This window comes from Amblyomma mixtum, chromosome 2 (genome assembly GCF_055824585.1).
Source record: "Amblyomma mixtum isolate Tamu chromosome 2, ASM5582458v1, whole genome shotgun sequence".
NCBI lineage: Eukaryota > Metazoa > Arthropoda > Arachnida > Ixodida > Ixodidae > Amblyomma > Amblyomma mixtum.
The window spans coordinates 172,541,276-172,562,272 of NC_143013.1; the positions used below are offsets into that span (position 1 = coordinate 172,541,276).

General features: G+C 46.3%; 1 protein-coding gene across 1 annotated transcript in view; it reads right to left on the reverse strand.

The window, feature by feature from the left end:
* Positions 1-662: 662 nt before the first annotated feature.
* LOC149361634 (transmembrane protein 132E-like) overlaps positions 663-20,997 on the reverse strand; it is a 55,263-nt gene continuing 34,928 nt past the window's right edge. The window contains exons 10-14 of the mRNA XM_089572756.1: positions 19,026-19,277; positions 13,898-14,085; positions 12,971-13,181; positions 10,428-10,748; positions 663-8,320 (exon numbers count right to left, since the gene is read on the reverse strand). Of these exons, the coding sequence (XP_089428882.1) occupies positions 7,538-8,320; positions 10,428-10,748; positions 12,971-13,181; positions 13,898-14,085; positions 19,026-19,277 (1,755 nt within the window). The 3' untranslated portion in view covers positions 663-7,537. The remainder of the gene's footprint in view (positions 8,321-10,427; positions 10,749-12,970; positions 13,182-13,897; positions 14,086-19,025; positions 19,278-20,997) is intronic.

Sequence of the window (20,997 nt, forward strand, 5' to 3'; positions counted from 1 at the left end):
TGAACGTGAGTTGTTGTGAATCAGGCAACTCTTATTTCCTTCTGTAATTGGTGGACAATCGCAGTCACTTTTCGATAGAACGGCAACAGCCTAAATCACGCGTATGAACTGTCAGAAAGGTTGTTTTGAGCGAAAGTCTGAATAACCTCGCCAATTCAAAGTTTGTTGCCTCTCCAAAGTACCCATTAAATCGGTGACGGTCGATCGACCGGCCTGCGCCACTTTGCACAACGCAACGGAAAGGATGGTGTCAAATTCTTCGCCACTTTTGGAATTAACAAATTTCATAGCCGCTCAACAAGATATGCGCCACTTTGAACAAATGCACAGTGTTCAGTAAAGCTAGCACAATCTCGCGCGCATGTCAAGCCACGTGAGAAACACCAACACATGGCCGCAGCAGACGAACGTTTCAGCACTTCTGCTTCCGATTTGGCCGCTGCACTGAGTCCACTAGTGTCAGGCTACACTCGCGCCGCAAGAACTGGCACTGCACTGGCACGGCACTGTTGTTAACTAGTGCAGAAAGTGCAGCCAAATCGAGGAGACCTTCAATTCCCACAGAGAACAACTATTCAATGAAATTGTCCTCAGTGTCTCTTGAACTACATGTGTGCCACTGATGACACGAGAATGGGCAAGCAAGAGGCCACATTGGGACATCAAGGGGCTTCACGTTTATTGGCTTGCTCAAAACAAGTACAAAAGAAATACCGAGGGCATTAATCGTCCCCTCGTGACTAGAGGTGCCTACACGAGAGCTCTCCCTACCTATACAGCTTTGAGGTTTTCTATGTATGTATATATATATATATATATATATATATATACTGTGGTTGCCTGTTGTTGCGGCTGTCATATTTATACAACACCGCCAGCAAGGTCACACAACAACGCGGTAAACAATGCATGTATGTACACTTTTCTTATTATGCGGAGACTGTACAAACACACAAAATAAATTAGCATCACCTCTGGATGAAACTGGAAGAAGGGCTGGAGAAGGAGAAGAAAAAAAACTCGCACTGGACGCAGTGCACAAATGCTGGCATATGAAACATGGCTGAAATGGGAAAGACTTCATAACAGAGGAGCACATCAGCAGATGGTGAAGCACATTCAAGGTAAAAAATAAAAACAGAAAAGGGCTTTGTTGCCTTCATGGTTGCCTCCCCAACTATACATGCGTACACTTTTGTGCGTAAACGCATGCATGAATCGGGCATCAGTGGAAACAGCAGACAACATGAAGGAGTGTGTGTGTGTGTGGCATGCGTGCAGTTGTCAAGAGGTATAAGGTATAATACAATGCGCAGCACAGGCTATTGGTATAAGTAACCGCCATTCACCGTCATGTAAGAAACACAACGTAAGCATCGAAGGCATATGTGACTGTGAAATTAAGGCCAGCATGCTCTGCCCAGCTTGTCCACAGCACGGCATAGTAAGTAATGTTGTGCGGGGGTACGCAAGCCAGGAGCATTCATCATGACTGCCCTCGCAAACTGTCATCTTTTAAATATACACAGGTGCTACTGTAATCAAAAATGTGAGGTTGTGTCCACAGGCATACAGAATAATCACAGTCCTTCAAAGTGAAGGACAAGCCTGTAAGCTGCGCACACTCGACTACTGAGTCAGGCAACACATTGCAACTTCTTCCCTGCATCTGCAACAAACACACAGTCGAGGACGCACTTGACACAAACATGCTCAGGTGTCTCTTTGCTTCCCTTGCAGGCCAGGCTATGAGCTAGCTGGCTTTACTCTTCTCTATGACACCGTTCATGGTTTCATTTTACAACTCAAACCGGGAGTGTAAGGCTGATAAAAGTGCACATTGTATGTGAGGGTCTCTGTACAGTTGCAGACAAAAGTTTGCGGGATGTGGATTTGCAGGAAAAAAAATTTACCTCTGTGCAGTCAGGCAAAGTAGGTCAATGAAAAGAATAGATGCATGAGGACACGCGTGTTCCATCCGCTGAAACAAACGCCAGCTGACTGGCAAGCGAGGTGACGTCGAAATATTTCTGATTTCCACCAATCTGCATCCCATAAACTTTTGTCTATGCCTGCACATTGCCTGCGGCTCTGCATCTTATAAAAATGAAAAATTTTTCATTTACCTTGCACCACTGGTAACTGTGCAAAAGAGTACACCTTGACCCGAGTACTACCGCCATCTTTCAGCTGAACAGAAAAGCACACTGCACTGTACACAAAGTGCACTGAATGTCACACTTAAATTCACCTGTTTCCTTCTTTCTTCGCTTCAAAGCTGAAGAAAGCTCCAGCTTTATGACTTAAAAAAAATAACTGAATAAATGGACAGTTGATTCAAGGAAAAAACTGGGGGAATTTTCCTTATAGTTTTCATGGGTTCTGTTCTTTGCATTTTATTATTGATGCATCTCTGCAAAGGCCACATCAAGCGACGTTGTAGTATGTTGTTCTTGCATCCTACTATTTCTAACAGACAAGGTGTAGTAAATCAACTTGCTTGTCACAATGTAGTTGTCCCTCATCGGGGAGGGAGTCACCCAGAGCACTTAATGTTTATGTTACTCCTTTAAAAGCTCCATTTTCTGTGAATATGCTGTTTGACATTCATAGGAGGTGACCTTGACTAACCTCATATTGGGCACTGACAGTACCATTAAGCTATCGCAGGATCGTTGGAAGCTTGCTCAAGAAGTCCTTTGGTAACTGGCTAACTAGAAAAATGAGAATGCATCATCATAAAGGGTCAGAGCGGCATTATGAATACCTAATGAAGATTGTTTGGAAAACGTGACAACATTCTGCTGTGAATATCTCAGGCACAAGCGAATGTAAAAGCCATAACTGGGCAATGGAAACTGCCTCTAGATGAAGCAGTTCACTAAAAAAATCACGAGAGAATGAACTAGATAAATGTTTTTGATAGCTGATAGCTACCATTCTTTCAGAACGTTACTGACAATGTTAACTACCTGTGGTAGAGCAAATGGCGTTTGCTGCAAGCATTGTGTGCAAAAGCTACCACGTGACAAACAGAAACAACAACTGCCATGAACGCACATCTAGCGAAATTTCACTCTTGTCTCACACATAAAATACAAAATTCAAAGAAATAAATGAACATAGCGATGCTGTCAGCATAGAGATCAAAATATGGCTTAGAATTATAAGCAAGAGATCTAATTCTTTTGAACGCCTGGCACAGTAAAAACATGCACAATTAACAGCTGACAACAAACAGTTAGGGGGCATGAATGAGTGATGCACAATTTATTTTTTGTTGAATGATGTAAGCTTTCTGATGTCCTACCACATAAATAAAACCAATTTCAAACATTACCCATACATATACTTGCTTCAGGCATGTGAATTATACTAAGCATTCGAGAAAAAGCATTCTACCTTCTTAGCTTTCATGGATGTGTCTCACAGCAAACGATTTTACATAATTTAAGTCTGGTGCAGCTGTTTCGACTAGATAGCAACGATACCGTCTTCTCTGAATATTTTTACTGCATTCACGTAGCACGTAGAGCTCGAAACAAGATTTCACATAGTGTTCTTCCTCGCTCATAGAATGGAAAAAGCAGATACAGGCCAAGGGCATCGTGCAGATGGCTGTGAAAACCTATGCTTAAAAAAATCAGCAGTGATATTCACACATTCTAACAGCAGCATAAATAAATTATGCGTGTAGAACTAGATAACACATGTTATGACTTGGAAATGGACAAATGTCAAGTGAGCACAAGAACATCGTAGGAACAAGAGAGCAAAAATTAGGCAACCCTATTCTCACAGCATTGTTGTTGCCTATGCTGACTGGTCTGCAACAGCATACAGTAAGAAAGAAGAGAGACATTTTTTTTTTTCTCCATAATTACAGTGACAATACACTCAATGCACACACAGGCAAAGTTCCTTACTACTGTGCAGGTCCTGATGCTGAGCTATAGTGTTTGTACTTTGTCTCACAACATAACCCAGATGGGTACGGTCCATTCGGTCAGAACAAAAAAAAAAGTTTGTTCCTTTCCAAGTATCAGCAGCTTTTAGACATCTACATGCATGCCCAGCACTTCTGCGGAATAATTTTAACCCTTTCAAAAGACAGTGAAGCCGTACGTACAATTTCAGCCTACCGCAACTGATTTGGTCCTCTAAGGGGGGGCACTGGTCTTAGACCTATTTTCCTTATTTTTACTCCAATTCAAATCAAACTGTACCACCTTGCTCAGTTTTTATACTCATTTTAACAATGAAATTACCGTTCTCATTAATTAATCGGTTCTCAAGGTAATTAATTTTAATTAGCCATTAATTAGTACCTCGGTGCAAAAAACTGTTCAATAAGAAATCATTTTTAATCCCTGGCTACACAGTATGGTGAGTAAAGAGTGCAATAATCAAAACCATTTTTCCATTTTACCTTCATTAGTAATTTTACAGCACTTGGAATATCAATGCTCAAGGTGTGAATGTAAGCATCAATAAACTTTGCGAAATTATAAATTTTTGAAGAGCGATTGAAGAAATCTGCTTCAATAATTGCACGCACTGTGCCTTCAGCTTCCCCTTAGCGAACAATATGACAACTCTATCTGTCCTAGATGTTGAGATATCGACATACTACTAAGGCAGCCAGATGTCCAAAATTTTCATGCCATTAAATTTTCTGCTCCTGCATAAATTCAGCCCACACGATGATCTGAATTTAATATTACGGCCAAAATATTGATTTCTTGAAGGAAATAATTGGTACTGTTGGATAATAATAGCTGTACATTCCACAAATGTCATTTTTTGAAAATTGATTTTTTGGTCATTTCTTGGTCTCAAAGGCCAGAGTCCCCCTTTAAAGCCTGTTTGCTTCTCGCTGTGAAACTTAATGTACATAAACAGAGGAATACTTTATTCACATCCAACATATCTCTTAAATTTGTTTCCGTCTTCAAACTTTGCGCCAGTGAGCACTGTCGGCACATAACAATTGAGTTAAGAAATACACAAGATGTGTGAGAAGCCAAGCACTACGTCATGAGATGCATTTGTTCTGTGGTATTGCACAATGCAACAATGGCAGTATAATGCGATATATGGCCCATGCCTGACGCCAGAGCAGAATCATGCATATGAGAAAAAAAAAAATATCTGTAAAATCCAAAACTAAGCTTTGAAGCTTGAAAGCATGAACTGATGGGTGTGTTCGTTATGCATTGTATGATTGAAACAGCACAAGGCCGAAGGCCTGTGTTATCTGCGCTGTGTTATCCGTTTCCTCCTTTCCTCTGCTCTCTTCTTTGGCCTTCGGCCTTGCGCTGTTTAAATCATACTAAGCTTTGAATTTCATGAACTTTACTGGGCCAATGCTAAGCCCGATAATGTAGCTTAAAATGCATCAAAAAACCCAAGTACCTGCGTACATGGAATACAGCTGTACCGTGTAGAAACTTAACAAGTATAAGCCGGACTATTAGTTAGACAAAACAGTGCTTTGATATGAGGTGTTGATGTAACATACTCTAGCCTGAGGCATTACTCAATGTTACGCGCAAAATGATATTTATGCCACAAACATTGTTCATGAGAGATAAGCAGATACACCGGTTTGCTGCTGCTGAGATCCATCCACCACACAAAAAAAAAAGACAATGAAATCACTGCATTACTATTTAACTGCACTGAAAGATACCTAAGTGTTTAGAAGCACAATTTATGGATTCTTCGGCTACACAAAAAGGAACTCTGGCAATGATCAACCGAGGTGAGCACAGCAAGATCGAGAATGTCAGGCCAGTGCTCACGCACAGCTCAGGATGCTCCAGAATTGGTGACACATGCACTGCACAGTACATTCAGTCTCATTTCAAATACTGAACATTTCAAGAGATAAAACGCCTTGCATAAATAAGCACTGTGTAGCTTGGAATTCTCGAAGTGTAACCTTGGTCCAGACGAAATCGTATGAAGGGTGGCAGCGGAGCGTACAGATGCATGTACGCATAAAAAATGCCACTTAGTAAAGTGGGGCAGCTACTAATGCCACGTGCAAAGTGTGCAATGTAAAAGTTGCTCCAATGCTGACGTTGATACACATACCCACCTTAGGGATCCAGTGCATCAAAAACAGCCGCAAGAACACAGCTGCCCACAGCCAGACACATGAATGATGCCTGACCGTCTTCAAAGAGTGCAAATGCACATTTTACGAGCGGCACGCACATGCCCCACACAGCAAGAGAAAATGCACATGTTTTCCTGAGATCTTTGGTGCTCTGGGTGTAAATAAATGCGAGCTATTTAAATAAGGCAAAGCCAACAGAAACACTGGTACACACACGAGATGAGTACGCCTAAAACAGATATGGCACAAAATCTCCACTACAGTTGCATTTCAATAAATACAATGCCTTCAGGTTAAAACGACGCATGAAAACAAAACAAACACACCAGATCCAAGCTGTCTCATCGCAATGAAAACCAATGAAACAGGCACACCTGAAAATGCAGCAGGTTGTATGTGATTAAGAGACAGTGAAAATGAGCAGCCTGCATTGAAGACCACAGGCGCTGAGCAAGGCTGTTCCTTGCGTGTGTCTGCAAGGGGTGAAAACAGTGAGGAGTGCATCGCTCCGGTTCGGTAATACATTTCTCATACTGAACTGAGTGGTTCATCTCAGTACAGTGCCGCTAATACAGCGTGTGGTCACAATAAACACAGAGGCCCGGCAAGCCTCATTTCCGAGCAGAAGCAACTTTTGAATGTGTCCACATACCTCCCCACTGGCATGAACGCAGATGCGTAACAGGAGCAGAGATTACTGCACAACTGCACCCCAGAATGAGACCTGTCAGTCGGGGAAAATACTGGCATATAAAGCTCACCACAGTGCATAAATCACCAGCGAAACGTGCCGGATGAAGCGACATTATGAAGCTGCCACCACCATCGCCTGCAACGAGCATGATGGGCAAGACACAAGCCAACGTGACGAGGTGCACGGGAAAGCAAACTATCTTACAGAACACAAGTGCGTGAAGGTATGACAGGCGTTGCAGGCTTCACTCACCCACGTCAGTGACGGCCATGCGCGGAGCTGGAAGCTGGCAGCGCCCTGTCACACAGTGACACACTTCCCCCTCCCCTCAGGCACAAGCGGGGCAGCTGCCACAAAAAGGTGCTCGCCAAACAAGTCCACAGAAAGGCCTGCAAACACTCTTTGCATCTGAGAAACGAGTGAAGAGAGGCTGCATAAGAAGAACCAACAGCTTGCCAAAAAGGAGGCTTACAAGAGGCAAACAATAGTGCTGGTTGATGATTGTGACTCCCCGCAACAAGCTGGCAGCAGCATCGCAGAAAAAAAAAACAAAAAAAAAAGAGATAGAACACTGACTCGTCTTCACAGTTTGCCAGAGTTGTGGCTCAGAGTCAATGCTGGCTCCCATGCCAAGGCCACCTCCACTGGATCTCCTAGGTTGCACAAGGTGCAGCTGGTGGATGTCGCACCTGCTGATGGTGACCTTTGCTTATTACCCTCTAGGCGCTAGACTCCTTCAGTGAGTCGAAGTATTCAACCAGCTGGTCATAGTTCATGCCCTTGGTGACATCTTCCCATTCCAGGGTGCTGCCAGCTACGGCCTTGCCATTGGCCCTAGCTTTCACAACCTTGCAGATGGGGGGCAGAATACTCCTGGTGCTGGGAGACACAGACTTGGACTCCGGCGAAGTCGTCTTGGATCCTCCTGGTGAGGTGGTCTTTGTGTCCGGCGATGTCCTCGACCCTGGAGAGGTTGACTTCGAGTCGGGAGAGTTTGTCTTCGAGCTGGGAGTGGTCGTCTTCGAGCCAGAAGAGGCCGTCTTGGATCCGGGTGACTGAATCCTCACGTGCGGGGACAGCGCCCTCTGGTGGTGGTGGTTGTTACCGTGGCCCAGCAGCGGAACATTCTGGAGTGAGTCGGTGGCGGGACTGGCGCGCGAGGTGGTTCGATGTGGGGGCACAGGTGGTGGCCGAGTGAAAGTGAGCATGGGGTTGGTGCGAATGCGGGGCTGGGCTCCGGACTTCTTGATGGCGCCATCGTCGCCCGGCGGCGCGTTGTCGGCAGTAGTGACGGTGCGGCTGGCGGGGTATGGCAGGGATGAGGGGGGGCTCTTGGAGTGGTCCTCGGGGGCCACCAGCGCTTGGGAGCAGCGCGTATTTACGGAGCTGCGTTCGAGCGTGGCCCGCCCCAGCCAGACCCAGTCGTGGGCACTTGACACTGGGCGGCGAGGGTGCGTGGGAGGTGCCGTGGGCTGTACGGCAACTGTCGTGCTGTTCACATCCTGCCAAGAGAGGCATCACATCATTGTTAATCACAAAGTAACGATGAATAAGATGTAGTCACAAAAGAAAAAAACTGTTCAAAACGATACTAAAGGGCCCCCTAGACTCCTTCCAGAGTTCATTACATGTGCCGGGAGCTCTCGGACATGATCAGAGCATTACACTCATGTTCAAAATTTCATTTGGAAAATTCACTAATGAAGGAATTGTTCCAGTTGAACACTTTCATTGTCCTCTTTAAAGCTCCGCTCTGGTATTTAAGGTGGTTTCTGCAGCATGTCGAGCAGCTAGCTGCCTCAAGTGACCTTCCTTGTTTTCATCTTCGCAAGGGAAAGGGGGGGGGGGGGGGAACTATGTCAGCAGTCTTCATGCCAGGTGCATGTCTTTGCCTGTTGCCTAGAGAAGCAGTGAGTCACAAAAGTGGACTGTGTAGCATGCTATGCCAAAATAATATCACAACAGCAGTGTTGGATAGCATGCTAATGCATGGGCGGCAGGTTTCGAATGGCGGTATGTCTGCACTTGCAGCAGAGAGAACACCCAGTTAAGCACACAGGGGAACAGACGCAACATGAACGGAAGAAATACGGGGGCAAAGTGAAAGAACACTACAGTGCACACACCTCAAGGAAATGCAAATAGATTAAAAAGAAAACCTTAAATAATTATTACACCACGCTGGAAAATCAATGGAATGCAGAAAGAGGAAGCAGATGATCCATTACTCGAGACACTGGATGAATGCAATGCTTGTGTGTCTCTAGCGTAGCGCCTATGCCCGCTCTGTCAGTGGCAAAAGATGTAAACAAGGGTGTACTGAGACATGCTACGGTTAGACTTGGATATAACAGAACTGAAAAGAGCCCAGGATTTTTCATTACATAGAGGTTTTCGTTACACGCAGTTCTCACGAGAAGACTCGAAAGTACAATGCAGAATGAAAACTAAAATAAAATAAATGCAGGCGATTTCATCTTAAAAATGTTTTCAGAAAACCCCGCCACTCGAAGTCATAAACAAGGACAAATGCTTCGTGATTGCTCCGCCATGGCTCGCGCAACGCTGCTATGAGTGGGGGATTGGGGTAAGCGGGGTCACTGCGGAGGACAGCGTGCGTGGTTGCAACGCTGCCGGTAGACCAGCCGTGGAGGCACCTGCTTCTGCCCGCATATTCCCACCGCTGTTGCCCCAGGGGACGGACGCTGCGCCTTGCATCGCTGGCATGCTCCGCCGTCCCCACTTTCAATGCGCGAGAGCTGTCGGCACCGAAATCACGCGAGCTACTGCGCGGCGTCGATGAACAGTACCACTTGTGCTGTGTTTCTTTTGATATGTCCTGTTATTTATTGCGTTATTGTGTTATTTATTGTTATTATTAAAAAGTGAAAACAGTGGAGATGAGCCAACGGCGCCGGAGCACAGTGCGTTGTCAGCTGTGTGCTGGCTCATTGCTATTGTAGATGTTCCTCTCACATCAGTTCTTGCTTTATCGTGATAAAAACTTTCTGGCCAAAGTGCCAGCACAAGCTAAAATAGTCAGTGTATGTAGTGAGTTCACTATATCAAAGTCAACCACCGCGATGCCTTCCTTACATGGAGGTCTCAAATACATGCGCTTCAGTGGGGGTAGCGCTGCAGAATTGAAAAACTTCGTAATATTGAGGAATTCCCTATACTGAGGTTTGTTACATCCAGGTTTAACTGTAGTCTGTTAGCCATGGATTCAGTTCAAGAGCGCTTTTTGTGCGGTCACCACCGCAGTCCTTTTGCACAATTTGTTGGCTGTATCTATGGAGAAGGAGGAAGAGGGGGTAGAAGAGGAAAGGCAGGGAGATTGAGGAGACTGGCTATGGCAGTGAAGTGTAAGAGCGCTTTGGTGCCCATTTTTAATGTTTTTTTATGGCACGCATCATTCCAATAGTGAAGATGCAATCGATAACAAATAATCACTTAAAATCACTACAGCGTATTCTTTGTTTCTGAGTTATAATTATCTTACGATAATGCTATAAACTCAGTAAATATGAACTGGATCGGCTTCTTGCCTGTACACCTGCTAGCTCGACATGTTATACGATGCACAGAGAGTGTGTGAAGCAAAAGTACCGCATGCTTCTGGTACTTGACTGCGAGCACAGTGCAGCCAGTGACCATGACGGCGGCAGCCAGACCCAGCACGCCGAGCAGGGCGTAGAGGCCCAGCTCCAGGGGAGAAGCGACGAGTGGCCGCGATCCGTCGGCCGACAGGGCAGCCCGGTTGTGGTGTGCCTGCACCGACGGCTCCTGGGACCGGGCACCATCCTGGTAGGGCATTGTGTCCAGGCTCCCACCGGCCGCGGTGAACCGGGCACTGACCCGGGCCCGAGCCCAGGCCAGGGGGGCGCCCCGGCGCCGCCGCTGGCAAGCCTCACCCAGCTCCAGGCTCAGCTGGGTTTGTTTGGAGTGACAGGGCATGAGCAGCATGTCTGGAGCCCCAACTCTAAGCCCAGCGTAACGTCCTAAAGGGACTATGCAATAAATTAATCGAGATTACGTAAAGCAAACGGGAGGCAGGCATTCCATCACTCGTCATCCCAGCACAAGAAGTTCTTAGCTAGCATCAATAACAACGAAGTTATAGACGTTTAAAAATTATGCTCCTCCTCTCCCCTCTCAACTCATACATGTGGGGCACCAGAAAAAAATAAAGAAAACAGCTCTGGGACTGGGCCCTGCCCATGAATACATTCGCTGACGTTCAGTTTGCGACTTCCGGTTGTCGCACCCAGCACCCCAGCAGCAGCATCGGCAGCGCCTCTCCGGTCTCTCTCTCCGCCTTCGTCTTCCTGCCGCCTCCCAACAGAATGAGGTGGCAGAGGTAAATTGAAACCATACACACGAAGGCAGTGCCCTGGCTCGCGCTTGCCCGAGGGGGTTGCGCGGCGGTACGAGCAGACAATTTTCATTGCTACCGGAAGTGTGCCCGTGACGGCGTGGCTGCCATGGCTCCAGTAAATGACAGCGTGTGGTGGCCTGCCGACGTCACGGGACTAGCGACGTTTATTTTCAGGATTTTAGTTTCAAAATCGGTCATTACAAAAACACCAATCGGCCCATGAATTTTAAATAACATGGTTTTTAAAAATTCATAATAAATTGCCGGCTCAGTTTCGAAGACTCATACTTGGTGTGAATGCTTCTTAGCATCATTTCTAAGTATTGAAAACATTTGCAAGTGACTTTTAATTTGTTGCATAGTCCCTTTAACATAGGAGACAAATGAAACTACCTATTATCCACCCGACTGCGTGCATCATGGGTTGTGCTTACTGCACGGATGGTGGTTTACTTTTCATGCCTTGAAGTGCTGTATTTATATCCTAGCAGGAAGCAACGACTGTTACAAATGCACAGCAGAGAACACCATTGGAGCACTCTAGACAAGTGAGTACATACTGAACATAATTCAAGCAAAGTGCGAGTGTGCCAAGAAGAACTTCAAACAGAATTGACTAATGTGCAGTGAATAATTCCTTCACAAGATCACTTTGTTCTTGGTTTAGATTCCTGGAAATCAGGAACTGATTGTGATGCTTAAGGACTATAGTTTCCCATGATTCCATGAAAAGTAGTGGATTTTAGCATTTTTTGCAGGATGGTGTGTCAGCAGCCACAGTCTTTTTTGACGACATCGTGTTTGTGGACGTCAGCAGGAATAACAGAATGATGGATATGCGAATATTTTAATCATTTGACTTTTTTTGAAATGTAAAATGTCGTAACGAACGAAGTTCTGCTGATGCCTTGACATGCTTGCTTCCAGGTCTGCCCAAGAAAGCTAGCACGTCAAGCACTGCGATTCTGGCAGCAGCACTCCCACACACTTCCATGGGTTGAAAGCAGTACTACTACATTTGCACAAATATCATACAAGTTTTTCTTTTTCTTGAATCATTGGCTTCAGAAAGTATCTCACGTTACATCTGCAACCAAACTACACTGATATAGCAGAAATTTTTTTCTTTTCGCTGTTCTTCAAAAAACTTCGCAGCGAGCTCACCCACTAGACTCATGAGCTGTGAGGTAAAGCCAACTTCTCCACGCAAATCTTGGTCCATCGATTTGCTTCTATGTGAAAGGTGGCATGCGTTAACGAGTCAAATGTTAATAAGAGGCTTCCCGCAGAATATTGCAAATTCTTTGTTCTCACTTCGAGGAATTTTAAATTTTCCGCTGCAGAAAATTAGGGGCCTTAGTGATGGCTTCAGTAAGCTCGCTCAAGGAGAGATTCAGGGATATTTAAAAACCCTATGACACGTACAGCCAGTCAAATCTTTAGCTGGCGTGCGTGACGGCCGCTTTTTCTGTGCTCCTGCGGTTTGGGATGAAGCAAACTTGCAGAAAAGCTAAATATTAAGCACGGGCTTAGTGAGCCTTTGCTTAGATTTGATATTTTCGCAAGTTTGCTCCGTCATAAGCTACAGGAGCATGGAAAACGTGGCCGTCACGCAAGCCAGCTAAAGATTTGGCCGGCTGTACATCCAGAAGATGACCAAATAATTGGCCACAGTCACCCTTCAGGGAAGCCTTTTGCAAACTAACAATGCAGACACACACGCTGAATTCCCCCATGCAACTGCTTTCTCGGTGGTGTGAAAATGTTGGTGCACCTGCAGGAGGTTTCCCTGTCCCTGGCCGATGGCCACGATGCGCGGCCGTGCGGCCAGGCCTCCCGACGAGGGGGCTACAGGTGCCAGTGCCACCACCCCGGGGTCCAGGCTCTCCGTGACCAGGGTGAAGTCGGACTCTGGCACATCCGTCAGTGGCGTCCACGTGCCATCCGAGAAACGGAGGGTCACATCCAGCAGGCCCTCCTGCTCGGTGCGCAAGATGTGCCACACTCACACAAGTGGTAGTGATGCGCCTCTAAGGGCTGACAACTGTAAGTAACTTGGATTGATGGACACAGTCTGAGGTCATCGTGCAAAACAACGACACCATATTCACTCGCACATAGGTCGAGCCGTTTTTTATTGCAAAAGCAATGCTACGCTCATGAACGGGCTTTCAGATAGCGGCGGCCGGTGGCCACGTTTGACCTTTAGAATGACCTTGGACGTCATACCAGGGTGAGAGATGGGCTACCAAGTTGAGTCGTCGCGCAGCGGCAGCCGGTAGCCACACGTGACCTGTAGACGCAGCGCACTGCGTTCCTTCTGTTGGAGGCACTGTGCTTTTGCTTTTGCAACCTACCAGGCTTAACCAAAGCTAAGCCCCCCGCAATTTTTTTTTCAGAAACCAGGCTCTGACCATGGTGAACTTGCAATTGCATTGCTAGGATCGCAACAACCTCCGAGGAGATCATCCTCTCCTGTTCGCAAATACCCATGGAAAGTGCGGCTTCATACCGACCAAAAACCTTCATACTGACCCTGACTGTACACCCTCAGGCATGTAAAGTGTTCGTATGGACTCTGTTTGCCCACTCAGCCAGGAGAGTGGACCGCACACTTGTGTTTTCGTAGACATAAGATAACAAGGGTAAGGCACTGTGCTGAGTCGTAGCAGAGTGTGCCAATGCCTCTCTCGCCTGGTAGAGGGAGGTGAGCGCCTGGCTGGTGGACGTCCTGGCCACAAAGACCCCCGGGGCGGCTGCCTCGTCGGGGAGCACCTCGAGCGACAGGCCCGTGACCAGCTGCACCTCGAGGCGCACCAGGCTCTCCTTGTCCGTGCTCACCCGCAGCTCACTCGCACCCAGCACCTTGCCCGTGATGGGCGACAGGACCTGCACCATCAGTGCCAACGATGTATAGCTGGTCATAAAATTCATCCACTGGCTGGAGGCAAGTGACCTCACATACATCAACAGCTCCCAATGCATTGTCAACACACAACATAATTGGCTCTCCCTGCTAACTTCTTTTTTTTTTTTTTTTAGCAAATACTCGCGAATGGCTTTTTCAGCAAAATCTTTCAATTGTAAGACTGCCTCATACACTTGCTCTCGTGTTTCAAGTCAATGAAAGTAATGAGAGAAGCACACTTGGGACAAGCCAGGCTTGTCATAAACCAACTGTCATTTCTGCCTCATGACAAGTTCAGCTTGTGTGTTTTCAGACACTTTGTGTTTGGTTTGGTGCGAGTAGGGCTCATCCAAAACATTTTCTTTTGGTTTGCCAAAAGAAGGCAGCATAGGTACTTAATGACCATTCTGGCACCAATTTCGAGAAAAAAAAAAAATGTGCCGATTGGGGGGTTAAAGGTACGAAAGACACCAATGCTGAAATATGTACCAATTTGTGTGATAAATAGGGAATTTTTCTATATTTCTGGGTTCTCCAAAAAGCACTTACGAGATTTAGAAAAGCAAAGTGACTACTATACTTCACTTCACGCAGCTTAAAAAGGCGACTTTCTTGGTGATTTCTTCTGCTTCAAGGCATTTTTTCTTTTCTGACTTTTGTACGGTAGCATTTTTCAGGTACTGTAGAATCTCGATGACATAATCCGTGTTTACACGAATTTCAGGAAGATACGAGTGCATAGAATGCCCTGGCCAGAGTGCATTGTGTGCAATCGAATGTTATGAACACCCCCTCCCCCCCACTGCGGATGATACGAAAGCACAAGCCACGACTGCCCCCTCAAGCATCAAGCACTTGCTGCCCGTATGTCGACGATGCTGCGATCACCAGACGTGCGGTGCACACCACGAGCAATGAGTGGCAGCGTGCAGCCGTATGTAAACCCCGTCAGCCAAAAACAGATCTGCATAATAAATTCTGCATATATAAATTTTGTTCCGTCTTCGGATTATAAAAATATTTTTACTGAAACCACGAGATTTGTATCATCGATATTGTACTGCAGTTGTTACATTATTGAGTGGTTATTTTTGCTTTTCAGCATGTTCCCATAAATCTAAGGAACTGCTTACGGCCACGGACTAACAAAGCAGCAAGCAAGCAAGAAGGTTCTTGCACAGGAGTCCGAAGCCTCCCTTGGGCCCGAAGGCAACACTAAAGATAGGACATCTTTAAAATTAGGTGTGTGCAAATATCAAATTTTTGGTTACGAATCCAAATGAACATTTCTCAGCAATTTTTGAATACCAGCTACAGCTACAGTGGACTCCCTTTAGATGAAACTCTATGGGGACAAGGAAATATGTTTCATTTATTGGTAGTTCCATTTAAGGGTTGTGACCCCCAAACAAGCTGTGCTAGGTGGTTTGCTTCAGGCTGGTGTGCCGCTTCTTTACCAAGTATGCATCCATCCTGCTTAGGCTACACGTGTGCTCTAAGCGTCCTTCTTTTTGAAAGAACCGCTGAAGCACCTATACTGCCTGGCTTGTCTCGTTCACTGACACTGGGCAGTCCTGGCTGTCGTCATGACCGACCTCTTCCTCACTTCCATCACCAGATGCTCCTTCAACTTCTTTCACGATGTCGGATAAAGTGTCATCACGACAGGTAATGACATCATCATCAATAGCCTCATATTCCTACACAGATAGCATGCCAGTGCTGCACGTGGGAGCCAGAAGACTGAAAGCGGCTTCCACTTTGGCAACATCAGTGGTTTCTTCATCCATGTCGACTGCTTCCGTGGAGAAGCCCGCATGATTGAAGCATCGCTGGATGGTAGTTGCGGTAACTTCACCCCATGCATGAGCCAAAATGTGAATGGCAGAAAGAAGGTCTATGCTGTAGACCTTGTCTCTGTCCATACACAGAACCATCCTTCTCAGGACATGGCGACGAAATAACACTTTCAGGTTGTGAATGACACCCTGATGCATGGGCTGGAGTACGGCTGTCGTGTTGACTGGGAGGAACTCTAGCTGCATAGAATTTAGGTCTCTCAATATCCCCATGCACCGAGCAATGGTCCACAATAAACACTACCTTCCTGCCCTTCCTTGTGAACTCAGCGTCTCTCTGCCTCAACCAGGTCTCGAAGATGGCCTGAGTCATCCACGCCTTGGTATTGGCATGGTAAAGCACCGGGCAGTTCTTTCACACCCTTAAAAGCACGGGGTCTCTTCGCTTTCCCGATAACCAAAAGCTTTAGCTTTTCGGAGCCATCCATGTTGGCTCCAACCAGCACAGTGACACGATCTTTGCTGTGTTTTCCCCCAATGTACTTCCGACCTTTGAAGCTCAGAGACTTGTTGGGAAGGAGCTTATAAAAAAGTGCCATTTCATCCACGTTGAAAATGTCTTTTGGATCATAATTTGCGAGGACGTCTTGGAGCTTCTGCTTTTGCCAGTCTGTGCAAACATCCTTGTCTACAGCGGCACTCTCACCTGCTGTAGTGCGAAAAACAGGGCCGTGGCGCTTCTTGAAACAGCTTAGCCAGCCATCACTGAATCTGAAATCTTCAATTCCCATTTGGAGTGCGATCTCTCTCGCCTTCTCCTCCAAAATGGGCCCGCCTACCGGAATGTTCGAGCTTCGGGCCCGCTTAAACCACAGGAAAAGTGCCTTCTTGAGCTGCCCGTGGTCGGCCTGGGGCATTCTTTTTCTGTTGGAAGCGAATGTGCCGCTGTCAAATGCTGTCTCAATCTTCTGCCGATCCTTGAGAATCCTCGAAACTGTGCATTTCGGAATCCCGTGCCATTTTGCGATTGAAGTTTTCGATTCTTTGCCACACTTCAAGTCTTGGAGAACCTTCATTTTAGTGTCTAAAGACAACGCATTATGGGAACGCTTTTTCGTAGTCGACTCCATAACCACGCACGTGAAAAGCAAATAATAACGTTGAGCAACGAACTGAGTAACGAGCACAAAGTACAAAATGGTGTCAGAGGAAAAAATGTGTCTGGGATTGGATTGGATTGAATTCTGTGTATCCACAACGACGAGAGACTGGCGATGTCGATACAGTGCATCTTCAGTTTCCGTTTCATTTATCCGTGTTGCTCGCAAAATGGAGTTTCGATTGTCGAGCTTGACTTAGTACAGATATTAAAGGAAATCAAATAAGTGTTTTGAAATTGTTTCATTTAAGAGGCATTTTCGTTTATGCGAGTTTCGTTTAGCGTGCATCCACTGTAGTTGAAACGAAAGACAAATGTTTTTCCACATAACAAATATGAAAAGAAACAGAGGTATTGCAAACATATTTTGTTTGCAACCATCATCTGCACAACATACTATACTTGTAAGGCATTAAATAACTTTAGTAACCAACTTGATTTTGCATTCTAATACCCTGTTTACAAATCTTAGGATAACAATATTCATCATCATCATCAGCCTGACTACGTCCACTGCAGGGCAAAGGCCTCTCCCATGTCTCTCCAAGCCTGTCCTTCACCAGTTGCGGCCACCGTATCCCAGGAAACTTCTTAATCTCATCCGCCCACATAACTTTCTGCCACCCCTTGCAACGCTTTCCTTCTCTTGGCAAGCGTAGCAATATCACAGTTTGACTAAGTGCTCACAAGAAGCCCTAGGAAGCTGATGCATGAACTGGATAACATCCATGTTTTCATTTTCATTTATCTCACGGCCATTCCCACCTCCATCTTAGTCTCATGTAGCTGTACTTCTTTCTCACTCTCCCTTTTCGCTCCTTCCCTTCCATCACAGTGCAGTTTGGGTGTCCGTCCATCCCCATTCTTGACTTTCATTTGTCTACCTTATCCGGTACTTACTCCAGTACTTGCTCTTAAACTGCTTCAATTTCCGGCTGAGTCAGTTTCATTTCGATGGAGGCAAAATTCTAGAGGCCCATGTACTGTGCAATGTCAGTGCACGCTAAAAAACCCCAAGTGGTCGAAATTATCTGGAGCCCCGCCCCTCAAAGGCGTCCCTCATAGCCTGAGTTGCTTTCGGATGCTAAACCACCATAAACCAAACCATAAACCAAGCCATTTGTTGCTCAGTAAGCGAAGCATCCATTATGTAACCTGCAGTGTGTGCATCTCAAACTATGTTCAAATGTGTTTGGCATAAACTGTAGCCACTGATAAACTTTTGCGTCTATGGGCACTAATGAGAGTTTCTGACTTGTATTTTCAATGATTCAGTGCATATTTCTGTGCTTATATATAGCTCTTAAAACTTAGCTCCAACAACTAGCATGGCTGTTTCCTAACTGCGATTCAGTCCATGGGGTGTGTAGAGGAGGTCATTTTAATGCCTGCAAGCAAATACCATGAGCTAAGAAATGAGCTCTCCTGGCACGCACACTGAAAAAAACCACGTGAGGGGTGAGACATGTATATGCTAAGTGTCAAACACGAGTAAAACTAAAGTTGAACTAATATGCGTGACAGAGTGGCATGATCTGACATGATCCACCGCTGAAGGCAGTGCCGTCAACCATATAAAAAGGCACGCAAGAAGCAGGCGGCCAGTCGATGACCCTATCCCGAGCAAGAGAGCTTTTGGTCTGAGAGTTGTCGTAGGAGTCTCGAAAGCATGGCTCATTACGGGAGAGGGCTGAGTCAGGCTGGTTGGTTCATGTTGAATGGTACGACAAAACAGCGCTGACGGACGGGACGGAAGAAGAAGAGACAGACACATGCGCATGTGTCTGTCTCCATCTTTTTCCGTCCCATCCGTCAGCACCATTTTGTCGTACCATTCTTATTATGGGGCGTGGGCTTGATTTTCCACATGCACACACAGGAAGAAATGCACGCAGGACCTTCATCTACTTCCTCACACTGCACCTCCCCTCACGTGAGGCTTCTGCAAGCGGTCAGTCCTCACCTGGACCTCGGTGCGGCCTGCGCGCAGTCCCCGCACGGTGGTGCCCCTGAGTGCGGCCAGGTGGGCGTCGGCCACGCGGAGGAAGGGTGCCACCAAGTGGGTGACGGCCACCTGGGTGCGACGACCCAGCAGGTAGGCCTCGCGACCAGAGTTGTGGTCCACACTCTGGAAGCGCGTGAGCACCTCCACCCGTGCCTGCTGGAACCGCAGGCGGCAGGAGCCTGGGGAGCCACCCAGCGACGACCCTTCGCCCTGCGCAAGAAGGACGTGCACTTGGAAAGAGCGGAATACTACAAAGAAAAAGAGCGAGGAAAGCAGAGCAGAGTGCTTTCCAAAACGTCTCAGAAAACTTTGTGTGCGAGTGGAGAAAGTGTCGAACTACGCTGAGCAGCTCCTGTTGAGTTCTTGGAACTCTGTAAACTGTGTCTGCGAAGAGACAATCAGTCATCTCCTGTGTGAGTGCCCTGTCTTTGTGAACGAAAGACGTAAGTGTGTTGTGCTCTCGACCGCCTTGATTTTCACCCTTTCACAGAGGCCAAAATCCTCGGTCCGTGGCCACAACAGTTGACTGCCATAAAGGCTCACAAGGCACTGTTTTCTTCTTTGTGAGAGACTGCCCTGATTGACAGATTGTGACTGTGTTTCCCGTTCCTTCTCTCTTCCCTCTTTAATTCCCCTCATTCCCTTCCCCTGTGCAGGGTAGCCAACCGGAAACCTTTCTGGTTAACATCCCTGCCTTTCCCCCCTCTCTGTATCTCTCTCTCTGAGCTCAGCTGCACACTGATGAAATGCACCTGACCAGCTAAAACTGACGAGGTACCAATACGGTTCCAAACACTGATGTATATTTACAAGCCACAGCTGCACTCGGATATGCAGCATATTGTACGAGGTTACAAGGCTCTTCCTCACAGCCCGATACAAATGCAGGACTCCAAATTAACTTCAACCACATGAATTCTTCACTGTCCATTAAAAGCCCTGTAGATGGATGCTTTCTGTATTTTTCGCCCATTGAAATGGAGCAGTTGTAACTGAGGATGAAATGACAGATCTTAGTACCAAGGAGGAGAATTCCATGGGTGCTAAATTGCTGCCTAGAAGTCTCTGGAATGCTTAATCCTTGTGTGGCACTTTACAGCACTTAAAATCAAGTGACCGAACATTTTGTCTGATGCAAACACAATGAAAAGGATGTGGCGTTGGGCTAGTTGGTGTGTTGGCTGAAACAAACGTGGCAAGCGCAAGAAAACACACAAGAAAACAAAGAGGAGGCACACACAAGCGCTACTTCTCACACAGCACTAGTGCAGGTCCTTGGCATTTTCGTATGCGTTGTCGTGCGCTCACCATGCCACATCGGCACACACACTTCATGATGATCCCCAACAGTGACACAATACTTACATAAAATGTAAAGTCACTCCTGGAAAACAGGAGCAGCTAATACACATTGCCTCAGACATTTGCATAGGCTTCACTCACTGTTCTGCACAGCAGCATAAGTGCTGACCCAAAGTGTGACTGCAATCGCTTAGTGGCTCCTTCACAAATAGACACTGCATATGCCCCATGCGGCTAACATCCTCATGCCCAAAAAGGACCTCAGCGAGCTTTATATCTCCTGAGAACAGAAATGCTACAACTGCCTTCTGTAGTATAAGAGATTCTTCACGAAGATCTATTCTCAATTTTTTTTACATATATTATGCAACTGACAACAAACTAGAAGGTTAACTACCCAAAACTGGGAAGCACTTATCCACAAAGTTTATCCACAACTCTAGCAGACCTGTTAGAGTAGTAGAAATATGGGCGAGCTGGTGTCTTAGTAATTTGAATGCACTTTTTGCAGTGCAAAAGTACTGTCTTTCCTATGTCCTGTCTAATTTTACGCTGACTATCAAATCTAGCACGCCTCTCATGATGCTGATGCCATCAATTATTGTTTTCTTCTTTTTTTTTTTCAGAG